Source organism: Eublepharis macularius, chromosome 7, assembly GCF_028583425.1.
Source record: "Eublepharis macularius isolate TG4126 chromosome 7, MPM_Emac_v1.0, whole genome shotgun sequence".
In the NCBI taxonomy this organism is placed as follows: Eukaryota; Metazoa; Chordata; class Lepidosauria; order Squamata; family Eublepharidae; genus Eublepharis; species Eublepharis macularius.
In genome coordinates this window covers 128,951,337-128,968,531 of record NC_072796.1, presented here as the reverse complement: position 1 = coordinate 128,968,531, position 17,195 = coordinate 128,951,337, and the positions used below count along the sequence as shown (strand labels likewise).

The 17,195-nt window shown below is 41.2% G+C and overlaps 1 protein-coding gene across 1 annotated transcript in view; it reads left to right on the top strand.

Moving 5' to 3' along the window:
- Nucleotides 1–17,195, top strand: part of ASAP1 (ArfGAP with SH3 domain, ankyrin repeat and PH domain 1) — a 202,460-nt gene that overhangs the window by 170,125 nt on the left and 15,140 nt on the right. Inside the window, exons 15-24 of the mRNA XM_054984560.1 lie at nucleotides 715–763; nucleotides 4,698–4,861; nucleotides 5,233–5,366; nucleotides 5,688–5,779; nucleotides 8,710–8,896; nucleotides 9,194–9,279; nucleotides 10,548–10,663; nucleotides 11,521–11,588; nucleotides 13,358–13,465; nucleotides 15,492–15,723. Of these exons, the coding sequence (XP_054840535.1) occupies nucleotides 715–763; nucleotides 4,698–4,861; nucleotides 5,233–5,366; nucleotides 5,688–5,779; nucleotides 8,710–8,896; nucleotides 9,194–9,279; nucleotides 10,548–10,663; nucleotides 11,521–11,588; nucleotides 13,358–13,465; nucleotides 15,492–15,723 (1,236 nt within the window). The remainder of the gene's footprint in view (nucleotides 1–714; nucleotides 764–4,697; nucleotides 4,862–5,232; nucleotides 5,367–5,687; nucleotides 5,780–8,709; nucleotides 8,897–9,193; nucleotides 9,280–10,547; nucleotides 10,664–11,520; nucleotides 11,589–13,357; nucleotides 13,466–15,491; nucleotides 15,724–17,195) is intronic.

The window sequence follows — 17,195 nt, the reverse complement described above, 5'->3', positions numbered from 1 at the left end:
CACTACAACCATTGAACAAGTTGTAGGCTTGGCAAATTGTTGGCTTTTCACTGTGTGTAGAGTCCATCCCGGCCTCTGAGTGCCCTGGCTAGGGTCTATATAGGAAGGTTGTGGATTGCCTTCAGATTTTGTCAATATCCCAAACTAAGCCAGAGCTTGGGGTGGGATTGGAAGCTGTGGGATAGGAAGAAGAGACTTGTATTTTCGCTTCCATGTGTTCAGTAGAGATTTGTCACTCTAAGCCAGTATTCTTGCTGGTGTAACATTTACATAGCATCGGGAGCATGACTGGGGCTGGAAAGATCTAGGATGCTGACCAAGCCCCACTCCTCTGGCATACCGTGGATACATACCTCCCCTTTCTACACCAAGACGTGTTGATTTCTCTTCAGTGTGCTCCAGCCTGAGGCTTAATCACCATCCCAAGTTGGTCAGAGGCTTAGGACGATAGCCTAAATCACATGTTTACCTTGTGATCATCCTTGCTAGATATTTTTATAAGCAACTTAACTTGTATTATCGCCTGTTCTTAATGAGATAAAAATGCTTCCTACTGAAAATAGATACTTTGTGGGTTTGCTGATTCATATCAACATATGTTCCCAGTTACTACATGTGTTTTAAGAATCCAGATTTTGAAATCTTTAAGACAACTTAATATAAAATCTGTTATATGTATTCAGTATTTTGAAGGTTTGTGTGCTTGTGTTCCAGATAACAGAACATACCACTTTCAAGCAGAGGACGAGCAAGACTACGTAGCGTAAGAATATTTTAATACTCGTGAAACTACTTTTGCTTAAGACCACCATGTATCGATGTATTGTCGAAGGCTTTCACGGCCGGAGAACGATGGTTGTTGTGGGTTTTCCGGGCTGTATTGCCGTGGTCTTGGCATTGTAGTTCCTGACGTTTCGCCAGCAGCTGTGGCTGGCATCTTCAGAGGTGTAGCACCAAAAGACAGAGATCTTTCAGTGTCACACTGTGGAAAAGATGTTGGCAGGTAATTTATATCTACTTAGGAAGGTGGGTTTGGGCTGAGTCATCCTGTAAGAGTTTCCCAGGGAACACCCTGCTTCTCCACACTGTGACACTGAGAGATCTCTGTCTTTTGGTGCTACACCTCTGAAGATGCCAGCCACAGCTGCTGGCGAAACGTCAGGAACTACAATGCCAAGACCATGGCAATACAGCCCGGAAAACCCACAACAACCACCACCATGTATCGTTACTAGGAATGCGCAAGCTCCTGTGGGCTTGGATTGCACACAGTTCACAGTGTTTGTGCATGGTTGAAGAATTGGTGGGTTTCCTATTTTCTTGCCTAGTTGCAGCCTCCCATTCCTCTTGGATCACTGCTCCAGAGGGTTTACCAGTCTTACCAGAATTGTGGGAGACTTTTGCCAGAAAGGGGGAGGGCACTAAAAAGTGACGCACTGCCTGTGGTGCTTTGCATTACGGCCTTTTCTGATGTGCTCATATAAAAATGTAATTGAGGCAAACTTATTTGCAAGTGGGATATTGAACAGGTATATCCACGAAGAGTTAGGATTGGCTGCAACTTTTCATAACGTGTGTATGCAATGGGCAATGGGTATTATATCATTCCATAATATGTGACACTGTACTTAGCTACAGGTTATAGGCCTTGATTGCTAAACAGTAATTTAACTTGTCTGCGCTCAAGCACTCCTTTGTTTGCTCACACAGGCAGGTTTCTTTGTGTGCAGCTTTGCACGTTATGTGACCAAACTAAACAGAAAGCGTTAGTGCATTTCCACTTTTTATAATTTCAGCATACTGTACATGGAGAGATGTGGGAGACATCTGTGACGTTGATGCATTTATGGTACAGCTAAGGAGTTGCACAGTCTTGTGATAGGAAAGGAAAATGGTGGCTCATCTTTCCATTAGCACAACTCAAGAGAACAAAGGAATGCTGTTCAGCTTCAGTGACTAGGAATCTGTTTGCTGCTAATAGCATTGTTTAATACTGAATGCTAAATTGGATTTCTTAAATCTGCAAATAGACCTGTGATGCCTGCTGTAAATTAATGAAAACTAATGGCACTTTTCCCGTCTTAGAAATTTAAACAAGCATTACAAATTGTTTGTAGGGCTGTTGGATCAAATGGATTTTGTTTCAGGCAATTACTTAATAAATTAACCACATAGCATCATGTAGCTCTATGCTACTGTTGTTAATTTGGTTAGCAATATACTTGATCTATGGGTTGCAAATGAATGGCTACACTTCAGTTTTAAACGTGTCAGGATCTGCTTCATAAAGTAATCGACTAGTTAAAATGTAAAAGATTAAAGCATAAATTTATATGCATGCTAAGTGATTCATTAGATTCTTAGTAATAAATCTTAATTACATTTTCAAATGGCATTTTAAGGATTAGGTCTCAATCCTTGAAGTACTAAATGGAGAAATGCTGACAGATTTTTATCTCGAGTCAGATGACGTTTCTATCCACTAATTCTCGCAGCCGCTTGTGTTTAGACTTTCTTACAATTTTTTGCTTGATACTTTCTTTATGGATCTTTCTAAGTAGAGAGATCTTAAAAGAAAATTCAGTTTGAGGGTTTGATCTGATCCAGTGATACGTTCCTATGAGAATTTTGTTTTGCCTGTGAAAACTTGCTTACAAGTTTCTCTTTGAAGATTTTTGCAGTCTTGAGTGCTTAGCAGCAAACAAATGTGACCTTTTTACCTTTCTGCAGTATTTCAGTAGTGTGAGTAAACAACTTGCTGCAGAGCATGAAATGACACTTGTTTAATCTTTTCCAATAGATGCATTTTCCTCACTTATCACCCCTGTTGTCTATTAATTTTCTGTGCAGACCTTACTGTGCCTTTGTTTCTTGCCATGCTCACTCAAATGAGGAGGTCATCCTCCTCAGTGGTGGGTGCTTCCTTCCTTTGGGCATAGAGGGAGGGCTGACTTCCAACTTTTTGTGTCCACAGGTGGGAGAATACTCTCCTTCAGTCCATTTCTGTGGAGAGCACTGCGCTGGCATTGCTCTGGGCTTAGGCTTTCTTGTTCTATTCAAGCTTACTCCCCCCACCCTTTCTTTTCAGTATTTCAAAAGGAAAAGTTTCCCTCAGCGATGCCTGTTTAAGCTGTCTCTGTTGAAGCTATGTTGGCCTGGCAGTCTATTTATGAGATCTTGTCAGGTCCAGATCTTCTTTTTAGAGAGTTCTCCTTGAGGGCGCTTGCCCTGCTAAGGTCTCACCCACAATGCATAGCGTAGCAGAATCCCAGGAAAGGACCAGAAGCCTCAGGTCACCCATTCTGGAAGCTGAGGACTGGCCCATCTTGACACCTAAAGCCACTTTGGGCAAGAAAGAAAACAAATACGGGAGGACCCTGATCTGCTAGTGTCTTTTTCCAGAGCGGGTTAGGTGTAGTAGCCCATGGCTTCCCAGGAGGCAGGCGTGGGACTTCCTGAAGGCACGTGATGGAAGGTCATTAAAACATACTTCATGTTCTTTACAGTCCCCAAGAAGAATGTGGACAGTCAAGCAGTAGTACATCTGAAGTTTCTAAACAGATTGATAAGGCACCAACGGCTCTGAATAAAACATTCAGATCAATAGCAGAAGCGTCAAAACAAAGATTTTATGACGTCAGCTGAAAACATCTTCAGCTCAACATTTGGTCTGGCTTCCATGCCAAGGCTCTTCACCATGCTCATGGTGACTTAAAGTTTATTGATACACGTGTTCATTCTTACCTGGATGACTTGCCCACTGAGATACCCATCCAGGGAATATGCAATGCAAGAAGTGACAGTGGTAGCCTGACACCTGTTTAGCAGCTATTAGAAATAAATCAAATTTATTTCTCAAATAAAAGAAGCCACATGGTTTTGACTCAACACTTAACAGCCGTGTGAGAAGGTTTCTTCTTGAAGTATGAAAGAGAAGTTAATGGATAAAGCAGGTAGACTCTTTGAAGTTAGCTGATTTTTTTAGTTGATCTTCAAGAGCCAGTGGTCTCTTGTATCGACTTGGGTAATTGGATGACATATCATACCTGGATGATACAGTAGGCACTTCCATCACATTAGGAGGACATTACCTGGAAGTGTGCAATCCAGATTCCACTCTTGTCCCAGTGGAATCAGAGATGTATCTTTGGAGATAACCCTTAAAGTGCTCTCCACTAGTGGTGGTGATCTTACCTCTGCATAGACAATCTTAGAACTGGGGTGCTCTCATTCCAACTGGGATTTCCTATCTTCCATAAAGATGAAGTTGTTATGAGGACAGGCCTGGCCTTCATGCTGAAAGGCGAGCTCAGTCATTCAGCATTTTCAGGATTTTTTCCTACAATTATTTTGTCTGAAGCCACAACATCCATGAGAGAAGTCATGGCACATTTGGACCTTGCGTAGAACCCGGTAAATCAGTTGTTGCAGGACTTGACTAAGAACCAAGAGGATCACAGTGCATTCAGCCCGCAACACAGCTACATTGGTGGATTTTGTCACCTCTTTTGAGCACATATGTAAGGCTGTAGCCCGGACATCATTTCCAGCCCCGTCAAGTGCAATGTTCCAAGTCTTTCCCATCACCAGAGAGGCCCACTTATTCTGCTGCTGGTCCATCAGATGCCTTTCTTTTCTAGATTGCGATACTAGGAAAATAACTTTATTTTAAAAATCTTTCTGTATTTTTGTGTTAGATGGATATCTGTATTGACCAACAGCAAAGAAGAAGCTTTAAATATGGCATTCCGTGGAGAACAAAGTGCAGGGGAAAATAGTTTAGAGGATCTTACAAAAGCCATTATTGATGACATACAGAGATTACCGGGAAACGACGTCTGCTGTGATTGTGGTTCCCCAGGTATTTATGTACATTGCATGTGTTTCAGATGACATGTTTGCTAAGAAATTTCACATAGACATTCAAAATACAATTGAGATCTGGCGAGCAAGTATAATAGTTAGAATGTCTTAGTAAGATTGGGGAGGTGTGGGTCCAAAGCCCCATTCTGCAATGAATTTCAACTTGTGTTGTTCTCTCTTAACCTAGCCTACCTCTTAACCTAGCCTACCTTGTTTTGGGCCTAAAATTGAGGAGCTTGTGGGAGGGAGGGCAGGATAATAATAGATTTATATCAATCATTGCCTTATTGCAATGAAATAGCCATCAAAACAATTAGAACAACACGAAAAAGAATGCTTTTTAAACATTGCTCTACTTTTTTTGTTCAGATCCAACATGGCTTTCGACTAACCTGGGCATTTTAACCTGTATAGAGTGTTCTGGAATACACAGAGAAATGGGTGTTCATATTTCTCGAATCCAATCTTTAGAGCTAGACAAATTAGGAACTTCTGAACTCTTGGTAAGCGATATTATAAAATGGTTAAATTTGGCTACCTATAAAGCACATACGTACAGGATGTTACCGATAATGGTAAGAGTGGGGTTTTTTTTCACTGTGCATACTTTCGTTAGCGATTTGATTTTGTAATAGCCAAAATGTGACATTTTTAGTCATGCTGTATGGCGTATTTGAAGGAAAGGGTGTTTCAGATGTCTCTTCTATGGTTCTGTGGGTTGACCTGTATTAGAAGGTGTTAAAAATGGGTTAAATTTCAAAATGTTCCTTTGGAAATCCTAAATCACAAACTCCTAATGCCACTATCTTTTATACCTTTCACAGCTGGCCAAGAATATAGGAAACAATAGTTTTAATGACATTATGGAGGGCAATTTACCAATTCCTTCTCCAAAACCTACTCCATCAAGTGATATGTAAGTAATTGGGGAGGGGGGATATACAGCAAAAGCTTTGCCATCCATCATTCATGGGAAATGGGTGTTACTGGCTAATACAATGTTTCTAGTACTTGAGCCCATTACTCTGCCCCACCGCCTACCTGGGCACAGTGGCCAGACTCTGCAGCCTTGGAAATGCCATGGCAACTGACCCCATGCCCACCCAAGACCCTTGCCGTTGCTCCCAGGTCGTGGACCCATTCTGTGCAGCAGGCAGACAAGAAGGCCAGCAAGGTGTGTGCTCAAAGATGTGTGTGGGGGGGGGGGTGCCTAAGGGATAGGAAGTTGCCTTCAGGGCAGTGCCAGTTAACAGTGTTGTCTGGGTATTCAAGTACCAGATAACAAAGCTTTTACTGTACATAAAAAATGTTAGAAAACTGGATTTTTCCTGAAGCAAGAGAGACCTCAATTTAACACCAAACTAAGAAATTAGTTTTGATAACAAACTTCAGGCCTTTTTTAAATAGTCAACTTACGCTGGTTCAGATTTCATTCGGTTTCTCTTATTTCATTGTTAATACTGCTGTCTTTCAATGGGAACTGGTCAACTGGTGCCACAGAAATTATTCCATTTTTGATTCATTCGCATTCAGAAAAGCCACACACTTCTGTTTTTTGTTTTTGTTTTTTACAACTTTGCAACACTTGTGTTGTGATTGCATAGAATGACATCTCTGCACTGCATAAATGTCATTCTTGAGGATCGTACTGATTTTTATGTTATCCAAGTTTTTTCCTTTATTTTAAGGGTTCAGGTTCTGGTTCCATTTTCTGATAAAAGTAGAAAATGGCGGGCTGGGGCAGGGGAGGAGGTGTGTGTCGTCATCACATGAAACCATCCTCACCATCTCACAACATGACCATGTGATGTGAAGTTCCCAATGAGAACGCTGTTCATCTGGGTGGCAAAATGTGAACATTTTGGAACAGCACAGAACTGCCATTTTTAGTTGCATCTTCAGTCTCACGAAGTCCTTGGAGGGTGCTCAGACCGAAGCTGCTGGTGACTGTTTTCCTGCCTGAGTGGGAGACGTCGGATCTCCTGTAACGACGCGGGGAGGAAAAGGTGCAGGAGGCTCTGACAGTCTCTCACAGGAACATCAATATCTTCAAGAGAATGGCGGAGCAGTTGGTGGCAAGGGGGCATACTAGGACAGCCTCGGAGTCCGGGACAAAGAACAAAAGCCCTGCGGCAGGTGTGCAAAGGGTGGTCATGCAGAACAGCTGCTCTGGGAACTCTACTGCATTTTGTTCCTTTTCCCACCACCTGCGCCATATTTTGAGAGGAGATGCAAGCATCAAGCCACATCACGTAGCCAGGAGCCTTTTTTTCCAACCTATAGATTTGGGGCATGGGCAACCTGGCAATGTAATGGAAGAGTGTTAGCTTTTCAAATTAGCAAGAGTCCAGTAGCACCTTTAAGACAAACCAACTTTATTGTAGCATAAGCTTTTCGAGAGCCACACCTCTCTTTGTCAAATGCAGGCTTTTCAAAGGACATTCTTCAAGAAATCTAGCTCTTTTTTTTCTACTTGACATTGTGTTCTTTTTTTAAAAAAACCTGCAAGTGTCACTTGATTGTAGTCATACTTTCTTCAGTGGGATAAGACTGGAGGAACATGTCTTAAAGAAGTTGCTAAGCAGCATCGGTTGCATAGTTTTACCAAATAAGTAGTTTTACCCAGTAACCTAATCGGGGGGTGAGGGCAGCTGTCAGCTCCTTAGGCTTGCTGAGGATATAAAGGTGTGCTTTGCCCCAAAGTCTGAGACATTCATAGCTAGTACTGATACTGCATTTTATATATACTAGGTTTATATCTAATGACTTCATACGCAAGAGAATAAGCTCTTTATAGTGTGCAGGGAATTCACAAAGCTCAACATTTGGCACTAAAATCAGTTGTTTAAAAAGCTTTTCCACTGAATGTAGATTTGTCATCTTTGCCAAACTATTTTGACTGACTGTATAAAGCAATAAATATCTTCAAATATTCATGCAAGACAAGATTTACCGACTAATATTTTTAGTGCTTGCTTCGGCAACACATATACTAAAAAAAAAATGGACTAACATTTTTACTAGCCCATTAAAAAGAATTTCTAGTAGCTTATGCTTTCTGGATAATATCTCATTATGTGAAAATATTATAAACATGCTTTTATGTTTATGTGTTGAGCCTTGCTTGTGGCTACAGCACCTTTCGAATTCGGAACCCCACGGTCTTCTTTCGTCTCCAGCCACTGCTTAACCTGTTTGCAACTTGTTTATGCCCCTCATGCTTTCAGAGCACGTCTGTCTTTATCCCTCTTACCCTGTGCCATCCTTTCACTCATCCCTTCTAGCATTTCCAAGCAATCAGTTTCTGTATGATGTCCATGCAGTTATCGTCCTGTTGGATAAAGGAGAACCTGCAGGCCAGCTGCATTGGCTGTATTGCTTAAATATGGGAAATGCTGCTTAGGGCACCACGCCTTATCGTCTTGTCATAGAATCACAGAGTTGGAAGGGGCCATACAGACCATCTAGTCCAACCTCCTGCCCAGTGCAGGATCAGCCTAAAGCATCTCTGACAAGTATTCATCCAGCCTCTTCTTGAAAACTGCCAGAAAACTGTCAGGAGTTCCTCTGAGGGCTTGGATATACACTTTTACAAAAAATGAAAACACACTATTAATACTTACCTTGCTTAGCCAGCATAGCACTTTCATTTGCCGTCTGTAGCAAATATTTACATTTTTACGATTGAATACCATTTTGATTTAGTGGTCTGTTAGTTAAAGTAGCCAGAAAACTATAGGAAACGGGTGCACAAATTACTGCTAATATGTTCTCCGATAAGTAGTTAAGATAAGAACTGCTTGCTAGGGCCTATGAGACTTCTAATAATATATTTCCCATTTTCAGGACTGCACGTAAAGAATTTATTACTGCTAAGTATGTAGATCATAAGTACTCCAGAAAGACCTGTGCATCTGCAGCAGCTAAACTGAATGAACTACTTGAGGCTATTAAATCCAGGGATTTACTTGCACTAATACAAGTCTATGCAGAAGGGGTGGAGCTAATGGAGCCACTGCTGGAGCCTGGACAGGTAACATTTTTAAAAAGGACAGCTGTTTCGAGAAGGTTTATAAAGACATATATAAGTTGCTTCAGAACAATTTAGCTATGCAGCTCATTTTGAAATGAGCTGCTGTTACACTCCGTATTCTTCTGTCTAGAAATAATTTACTTTACATTATTAGGAATGACTGTCTGCTGGTTTACTGAATTTACACAATTACTTTTTTTTAGTGACTCATTCTGTGAAAGTCTTTTTCTGTCCGAAACGGAAGTGACTTACATTATAACTGTTTCCACTCACTTCCATTCACTTTCTTGTTTTTAGGAGCCAGGTGAAACTGCCCTTCATGTAGCTGTCCGGTCAGCTGACCAAACCTCACTCCATCTGGTTGACTTTCTTGTTCAAAACTGGTAAAGGCTATTTGCTTATATCCTATTTTGAACACAGTAAATCTGTTCTCTGATTGTGAGGCACATTACCTAATTTTATGTGCCATCTTCTCTGTATTAACTTAAATATAAGAGGGGCTCTGCTGTGTGATAGGCTGTTTTCACACCTCTTACCAGCCATGGAACATCATGCAGAGCTCCTGGAATGACAGCATCTTCCTGGCGCAATTTCGCGCAAGAACCAGAGTTATGAGTCGGAAACCACGGCAGGAAGACGCTGTCGTTCTGGGAGCTTTGGGCAATGGTCCGCAGCCGGTAAGAAGTGTGAAAACGGCCATATTAAACGTTGATCTGGTTTTGTTTCCAGTATGCCCCTGAGAAGTAGAGATGTAAAATTTTCAGAAGCTTTGAAGCTACAGAGGAATTGAAATATATGCAATACTTACTTTCCTATTGAATCTAAACTACTTTTACTGATGTAACAACATAAAAGGCATCATTGATAATGTAATTAGCATCTAAAATTGTACTGTTTGGTACATTTATGGAATTTAAATGTATAAATGTCATTTTTCTGTAAGAAAAATGGCAAATATATCCAATATTTGAGAGAGAACTGTAAACTGCTTCACCTTATGCCAATGTAGCACATGTATCTTTAATTGTTGCTATCTGAGAGGTAGGAAAAAATAAAAGTAGAAAGATTCTGTAATAAACAAAAGAAAGTGTAACTTGGACCAAAATCCTTTTGCACTGTCACAGTAGGCAGAACTACCAGAGTGTTTGGCTATTAAGCTAAACGTTAAAAAAAAAGGTAAAGGTAGTCCCCTGTGCAAGCACCGAGTCATTACTGACCCATGGGGGGATGTCACATCACAACATTTTCTTGGCAGACTTTTTACGAGGTGGCTTGCCATTGCCTTCCCCAGTCCCGGCTACCTGAACCCTGCTTCTGCCAGGATCGAACTCGGGTCATGAGCAGAGCTTGGGCTGCAGTACTGCAGCTTACCGCTCTGCGCCACTCTGCTAAACGTTACAACATTGAAAACGCTGAACTCATTAATATTATAGCAAATTAATTACTGCTATGGAAACAGAGGAATACAGCAAAAATCCACATTCTGTGCACTGATGATCAAGTCAGTATTTCTTTTTCTTAACTGTTCTTTATAGATGTAAAAAAAAAAGTCCATGTGCATTTGTGACCAAGTACGCTGTGAGGCACACACAATGTGAAGATGAATTATCTGTCATGGAACACTAATATTGTTCTCCCACTTTGATTTTAGTGGTAACCTGGATAAACAGACTGCGTTGGGAAATACAGTTCTGCACTACTGCAGTATATATAATAAACCTGAATGTTTGAAACTGCTTTTGAAGGGCAAGCCAACTATTGATATAGGTGAGCAAGTTTGTTTTTACTGTGTATTTTTTAAAAAAAAAACCAATATAGCAAGTTTTTAAAAAAGGGATCTTGGCTTTAAAAATACATTAGAATTCACGATAAAAGTATATACTTGACTCTGTCATTTATGTGAGGGAAGTGTTTTCAGCTTGGACCACAAGCTTGAAGCAGTTAAATCTTTCTCAGTTAATTAAAAATATCCTACTACTTAGTGCAAATCTCTTGGCGATTCCTGATTTGTGTTTTTTCTGTATTTAAAGTGCACCTTTGATGTAGCTCAGCTATTTTGTCTTCAGTTATTGGCTTCATAAAATGATGCCCATTTGACTCCTGCTTTCCAAGACACTGGAAATTCAGGGTAGCTTCTTCAAGGTCCATTAAAATATGCCACTGAAATCCAAAACTTGCAGATTTACACATTGTGGGAATGATCAGCAGTGCCCCAGTAGTATTCCCAAGGTGGATTCATCCTTCTTCTTCTAGATCCCAAGGACAAATTTCATCTTGTATGATGTTCCAAACCTATGTATCTACCTTCCTTGATTTTCTTTCCATTCTAGAAACTGGCCAGCCAACGAAAGCATTCCTTATCTCTTTTAAATCAAAATTTTAATTATGGTAGTTTAATAACATTGAATTTTTTTGTTGATGAGTAGTTTATCTTCTGAGTTACTTGAAACTACAAGGAATGAGATAATACAACCAAATTATTCTTGGTGAACATAGCCTATGTTTAACCATAATTTGATCTTCATTTCATCTCATTTCTTTCAGTTAGCTTTTCAGAATACTGAATTTCATTAACTTTGTGCAGCACAGGTTGAATAATTATTTAACTTATTTAATTGCACTAGTAAACCAAACTGGAGAGACAGCTCTGGATGCAGCGAAAAGACTGAAAGCTACCCAGTGTGAAGACTTGGTAAGGAAAAATAACATCATATTTCTTTATTATCTGTGCCAGGTGATTCATCTTACAGTTTTTACTTGTGTTCTCAGATGTTGAATTTTATGGCTGGCTTTATTTCAGTGGCAGAGTCCATTTGATTTATGACTGGTTTTGACATGCTGTAGTGTGTGTCATTTTTACTATTTATTTTACATTTATTTTTGTTGATGTTGAAAGCTGCCTTATGAGCCCATGTGGGTTGAGAGTGCAGGTTATAAATTTATTATACAGATGTAGGCTAGTTACACACAGGATGTTTGCCCCAGCTTGGTCGCGGTTCAACCTTTCCTAAACCTGCTTTGCTGCAGTGTTTTAGGAAAGGTCATAGCAAAGCTGGGGTGATTGCCCTGTTAGTGGCATTTTTTCTTCCCCATTCCCCAAGACAGCCATTTCCCATGCACACCTCCGCCACCAGAAGGCTTTTTTAAACCTGGCAATTGACATATTGCTGCAGCATTATAACAATCTATATAGTAGTTCCTCTGAATGACCAGTATTCAAGTTTAAAAGTACATCTCTGGTCTGCTTCACTGTGGAGAATAATGCCTTTCTCCTTATATCTCCACAACGAAAGGGGCTGCAGACACAAAGGTTGGAATTTGGAGGACCTAGTAGATAAATCATTATAAAAATAGTTGCCAATTTAAAACAAATATGAGAGAGCCCATGGTGGCATGGGGCGGCTGCCCTAGGGGAGTGAGGCAGGATAATATGGGGAAAATCAACCACATGGAAGCCCCATTGCCAGTGTGTTATATCAGCAGCTGCAGTGGCAACATGGAACTCCCAAGTCTGACAGCAATTCTGATTCTTCGAACCTAGACAGATCATAAGAGGGAGGGCAGAAAGGTTACATAAGTGCTTAGTTCTCATGCTTTACACACCCAGGGTAATGCCGATCGCCACTTTGGGGTCACAAAGCAATTTTCTCTAGGCCAGTTTGGCTAGGGATCCTGACGGTGTTTTGCTGTCTTCTGGGTCACTTGGGGGGGTTTAGGAAGGGGGAGGGTAGTTGTGAATTTCCTGCACTGTGCAGGAGGTTGGACTAGATGACCCTGGAGGTCCCTTCCAACCTTATGATTTTAAGTCCTTCCCATACATGCTGGGTTATGGTTGTAGAATTAAGATGGTATAGATATCTAATCTGCAGGGCAATGCAGTATATAATCTGTGTTCCCTCACTATTTCCAAGGGCTCACTGGCCCCTCCTCAGCTGAATTTCAGGAAGCACCGCAGGCTGTAACAGGAAGGAGGAGCTAGGAAACTTGCATTCCATCAGTGCAGCTCTGTTTCCAGTTTTCGGATTCACCCATGCACATCTAGGACCGAAGCACAAAATTCTGAGGTTTCATTTGTAAAAGAGAATGAAGACAGCTGGCTAGTGACCAGCTGTCAGCATTAGTCTGTACGTGGTCCCTTCTGGCTACGTTCAGAACCTCTCCTCACATAGCATCACCCCCGCTTCCCCAAACGCTCCATGAAACTTCGCTTCATCTCACCAGGAAGTGCGAAATTTTCCTATTTTCCTGAAACACTTAAGTTTGCACGGAGAGAAGTTGGCTTTGCATGTTTTTAAAAGGCTGAGTTATATTTCAGCACGTTTCTGATTTGTAGGATTACACTAGACCAGCGCTCTAAACCACCTATGTACAGTCAGGCATCCCATCCATTAAATGTGGAAAAATAAAGTCAGCTTTTCTTTTAAGATGTAAGATTCACATTTCCAAGTTATGTCTTTTCAGCTTTCTCAGGCCAAAGCCGGAAAGCTAAACCCACATGTACATGTAGAGTATGAGTGGAACCTTCGGCAGGAAGAAATTGATGAAAGTGATGATGACTTGGATGACAAGGTAAAGAGGAGCGTTGGGTGACCTTTTTCCATCTGGATCTGTGGTGGTGACTTGCACCTTCAGTGCCCCTATCTTTCCACCTTATCTCTGAAACTTAGGAGAGCTGCTTTTTTCGTCCTAAAGACATAGCCCCATGTGTGGTTTCAGGAGGAGGTCAGGCATGCCCCGTTCTGTTCTTCTTAGGGCTAGACTAGAAGATGCCACATCCCCAAGTCTGCCATTTTGGATCCTGTTCTTTTACTTTTAAAATTGCCAAGCAGGGAGCAACAGGCATGGAGGCAGCAGCATGGGAAAAAGAGGGGGCTCCTGAGGCACACCCTGCCATTTTCAAGAGCTGAAACGCTGGAGGGGCAATTTTAAAAGTTCTAAAAGGCTCTAAAATGGTACTGTGTGCCTGTGGCAGACACGGTAATGTCTAGTATGCTCCTTAGAATGTAAGTGATGGTAGGTAAGTGCTTCGACGTACTGATAGTTGTGAATGGCAATAGGCGACATGCATGCAATTATGGCTAAATGTTTCCAGATGCCTGCCAGTAGAACAGATGATAGGTTCAAAATGGTGCAAAGCAAGGGGAGGTTACAAAAGGAAAAAGTTTAGAAGCAGGGCTTGAGCTCAAAAAATTTAGTGACTGGGTTTAACCAAGAAGTCAGTAAAATTACTAACATGTTTGAAGAACAGTCGTAACTGGGGTTAAGCAGCTGCGTGTGCCTAATTTTGTCGAATGCATCGTTTCTTAGTGTTTATACATTGGTGATTCATTTTAATGTTTTTTGTCCTGGAAATCCTTTAAATGACTGAACGGAATAATTCCTAGCGCTCCTTAAAAATGTTTGTTTGATGTGCTACATTGTGTCGTCGTGTGGTTTTGTGGATTGTAAACTGCCTTATATGCCTTGTTAAGTAGCAAGGTGGTGTCTCAATTAACTATACAAATATTGCACAAACATCCATTCAGGGGTTACGCAGGAATCGTGAGAGCCAACTAGAAATGGCCTTTATCCACAAGGTGCTCCTCGAAGTCCCCTGCTTTGCAAGCTAGCACATACACTGAATAAGAACGGGCATAACATGTATTGTCGAAGGCTTTCACAGCTGGATAACGATGGTTGTTGTGGATTTTCTGGGCTGTATAGCCGTGGTCTTGGCATTGTAGTTCCTGACGTTTCGCCGGCAGCTGTGGCTGGCATCTTCAGAGATCTCTCAGTGTCACGGTGTGGAGAAGCAGGGTGTTCCCTAGGAAACTCTTACAGGATGACTCAGCCCAAACCCACCTTCCTGAGTAGATATAAATTACCTGCCAACATCTTCTCCACACTGTGACACTGAGAGATCTCTATCTTTTGGTGCTACACCTCTGAAGATGCCAGTCACAGCTGCTGGTGAAACGTCAGGAACTACAATGCCAAGACCACGGCTATACAGCCCTGAAAATACACTACAACCATAACATGTATTATTCAGATTTTCCCCATCTCTGTTGTTCAGTGGATATTTTCTCCTTTATACAAGACACACAGAACCAGTTTTGCAATCTTCATAACTGGTGATCATTGCAAAATTCTCTCTAGCCTTTGGAAATCAATCCCTGGCTTTTTCTAAATTGGTAATAGCATTCTGTGCAGCTCCACAGCTCCGTTTGTCACGTCTACATATCCATCTCAGAAAGTGGCTTCCTAAGGGAATGACTCAGTAATTTTTTACTCTTTGATTGCAATGTTAAAAGGCTTGAGGCCTCACAGAACATTTCCCCTGACCAAAGAGATTTCCATCAGGAGAGCTAGTCCTCTTTATCTCCTTCAGCAGCCCCAAATGCCCCCTGAAATGTTGCTTGCAAGGGAGCCCCAGGAGCAACAAAAATGGGAGGTCCGTAGCGGGGAAAAAGAATCAGCAGAAATCACACACGCTCTTCCATTTGTGGAAGTCCTATGTGGGATCCAACTCAAAATTATTAGTTAATGCTGTTTCGCCATTGTTTTTAGTGTGACTCCATAGAACGTATTCTAACCGAGTTAAATCTTTCTGCAGCCTAGTCCGGTAAAGAAAGAACGCTCTCCACGACCCCAGAGCTTTTGCCATTCTTCTAGTATTTCCCCCCAAGACAAGCTTGCTCTTCCCGGCCTCAGCACTCCGAGAGACAAACAGAGACTTTCCTATGGAGCTTTTCCCAATCAGATCTTTGTCTCTGCAAGCATAGACTCGGCCACTTCTCCCACTGCAGCAGATGCCCCCCCGCTGCCTCCCAGAAATGCTGGCAAAGGTACGTTGTTTAGTTATAAGCATTTGATGTCCTGTCCCATGATCCACTGATTGTTTTCTTCCCTTCTACAAACATTTGGATATAGGTACATTTTGCACCACTCAACCCGAAGCACTTAGGTTTGTCAGCTCGTGTAAATAGCTGGTAAGAAAATTCACTTCAAATATTTTTGATGCAAAAACCATTTCGTTCTTCATATTTTTAGGGTTCTTTTTACAGTTTTGCCCTTTAATTTGACAGTAAACCAAAACCCAGGTTCTGAAAACTGTATGTTACATACCATGCTGAGGGTTGGCACTGTAATTTACGGCGGAAAAGAGATCAAAGCTTCAGGAGGCCACAGAATAACACTTGTGCCATTAGAAAATATGAATGAAAATACAGCTACAATTCTGAATGCCTTCACAGAATTGTCCTGCAATATATTTGGTTTCTTTTTATCATGCTACCAGAATAGCTGTAGTCAAAAAGGACTTGTGTTGGAGCAAAAGTGTTTAAATCACTACCTTGATACCCTCCAAAAATTACGCATTTTTTCCGAAATGTATATGGCCAAGATACTTCTGGTTGAAGCACTGTTCCTTTTTCAGAGTCAGGATTTAAGACAATAAAGATGCACTCATTTTTTCACTTAGAGTGAATTCAGTTATGAAGATATCCTATTTTGCCAGTACTTGATGCCAGCTTTTCCCCAGATAGCACACCCATTGGTTTCACAATTGCTGCATGTAATATTGTAGTACAAAAGTCACAGGCCTCACTAGCTATTGTGCCTCTCCATGCCTGCCGCTCCAGTCCTTCCTTCCCTGTGTGCCAAGGGTTTTGTGTTCATTAAATTTTAAAATGTCCATTTTTAAAAAAGACTCTGGACTCTTGGTTCATTCAGTCTTTTTAAAAGCAGCACTTCATGTGGTCTTGCTTGTGAAAAGAGTTTGAGATTTAAAAGGTTTCATTATTGTACTGGGAGCTGGAAGTGTGAAATCTGTTGATCATTTACCATATATATGCATCGGCTATCATGAAGATCAACTTAGCTAATCTACACAGCAGAGGACTACAGAGTGTGATCAGATATGCAGAGAATGCAGAGAAAACTAGGCCTGAGCTATGAAGGGGGTATCTCTTTTAAGCAGTAGCAGAAAGCACCCCTCCCTTTAGTCTGTGTATGTGTAATTTCTCTTTATTATTACAGCACTTAGCCAGTACGTTAACCATAAAATTTAAGTGCACATTTTACAACCTCTGTGTATGTGTTTTCCAGTGATTGTCTGTTCAGGAGGCATTTATCTGCACTCTGAATTAGCTTCATTTGTTTTCAGTGACATTGTCAGGCAATCCAAATTGGTTATGTAGTGTTGGTACTCCATCCCATTCATTATGTGGTTCCCACTTGGGGGATTACCCACATGACCCAGCATTACCTATGCTCTAATTTCTCCTCAGGTGATATTGTTATATAGGTGCATCTGACT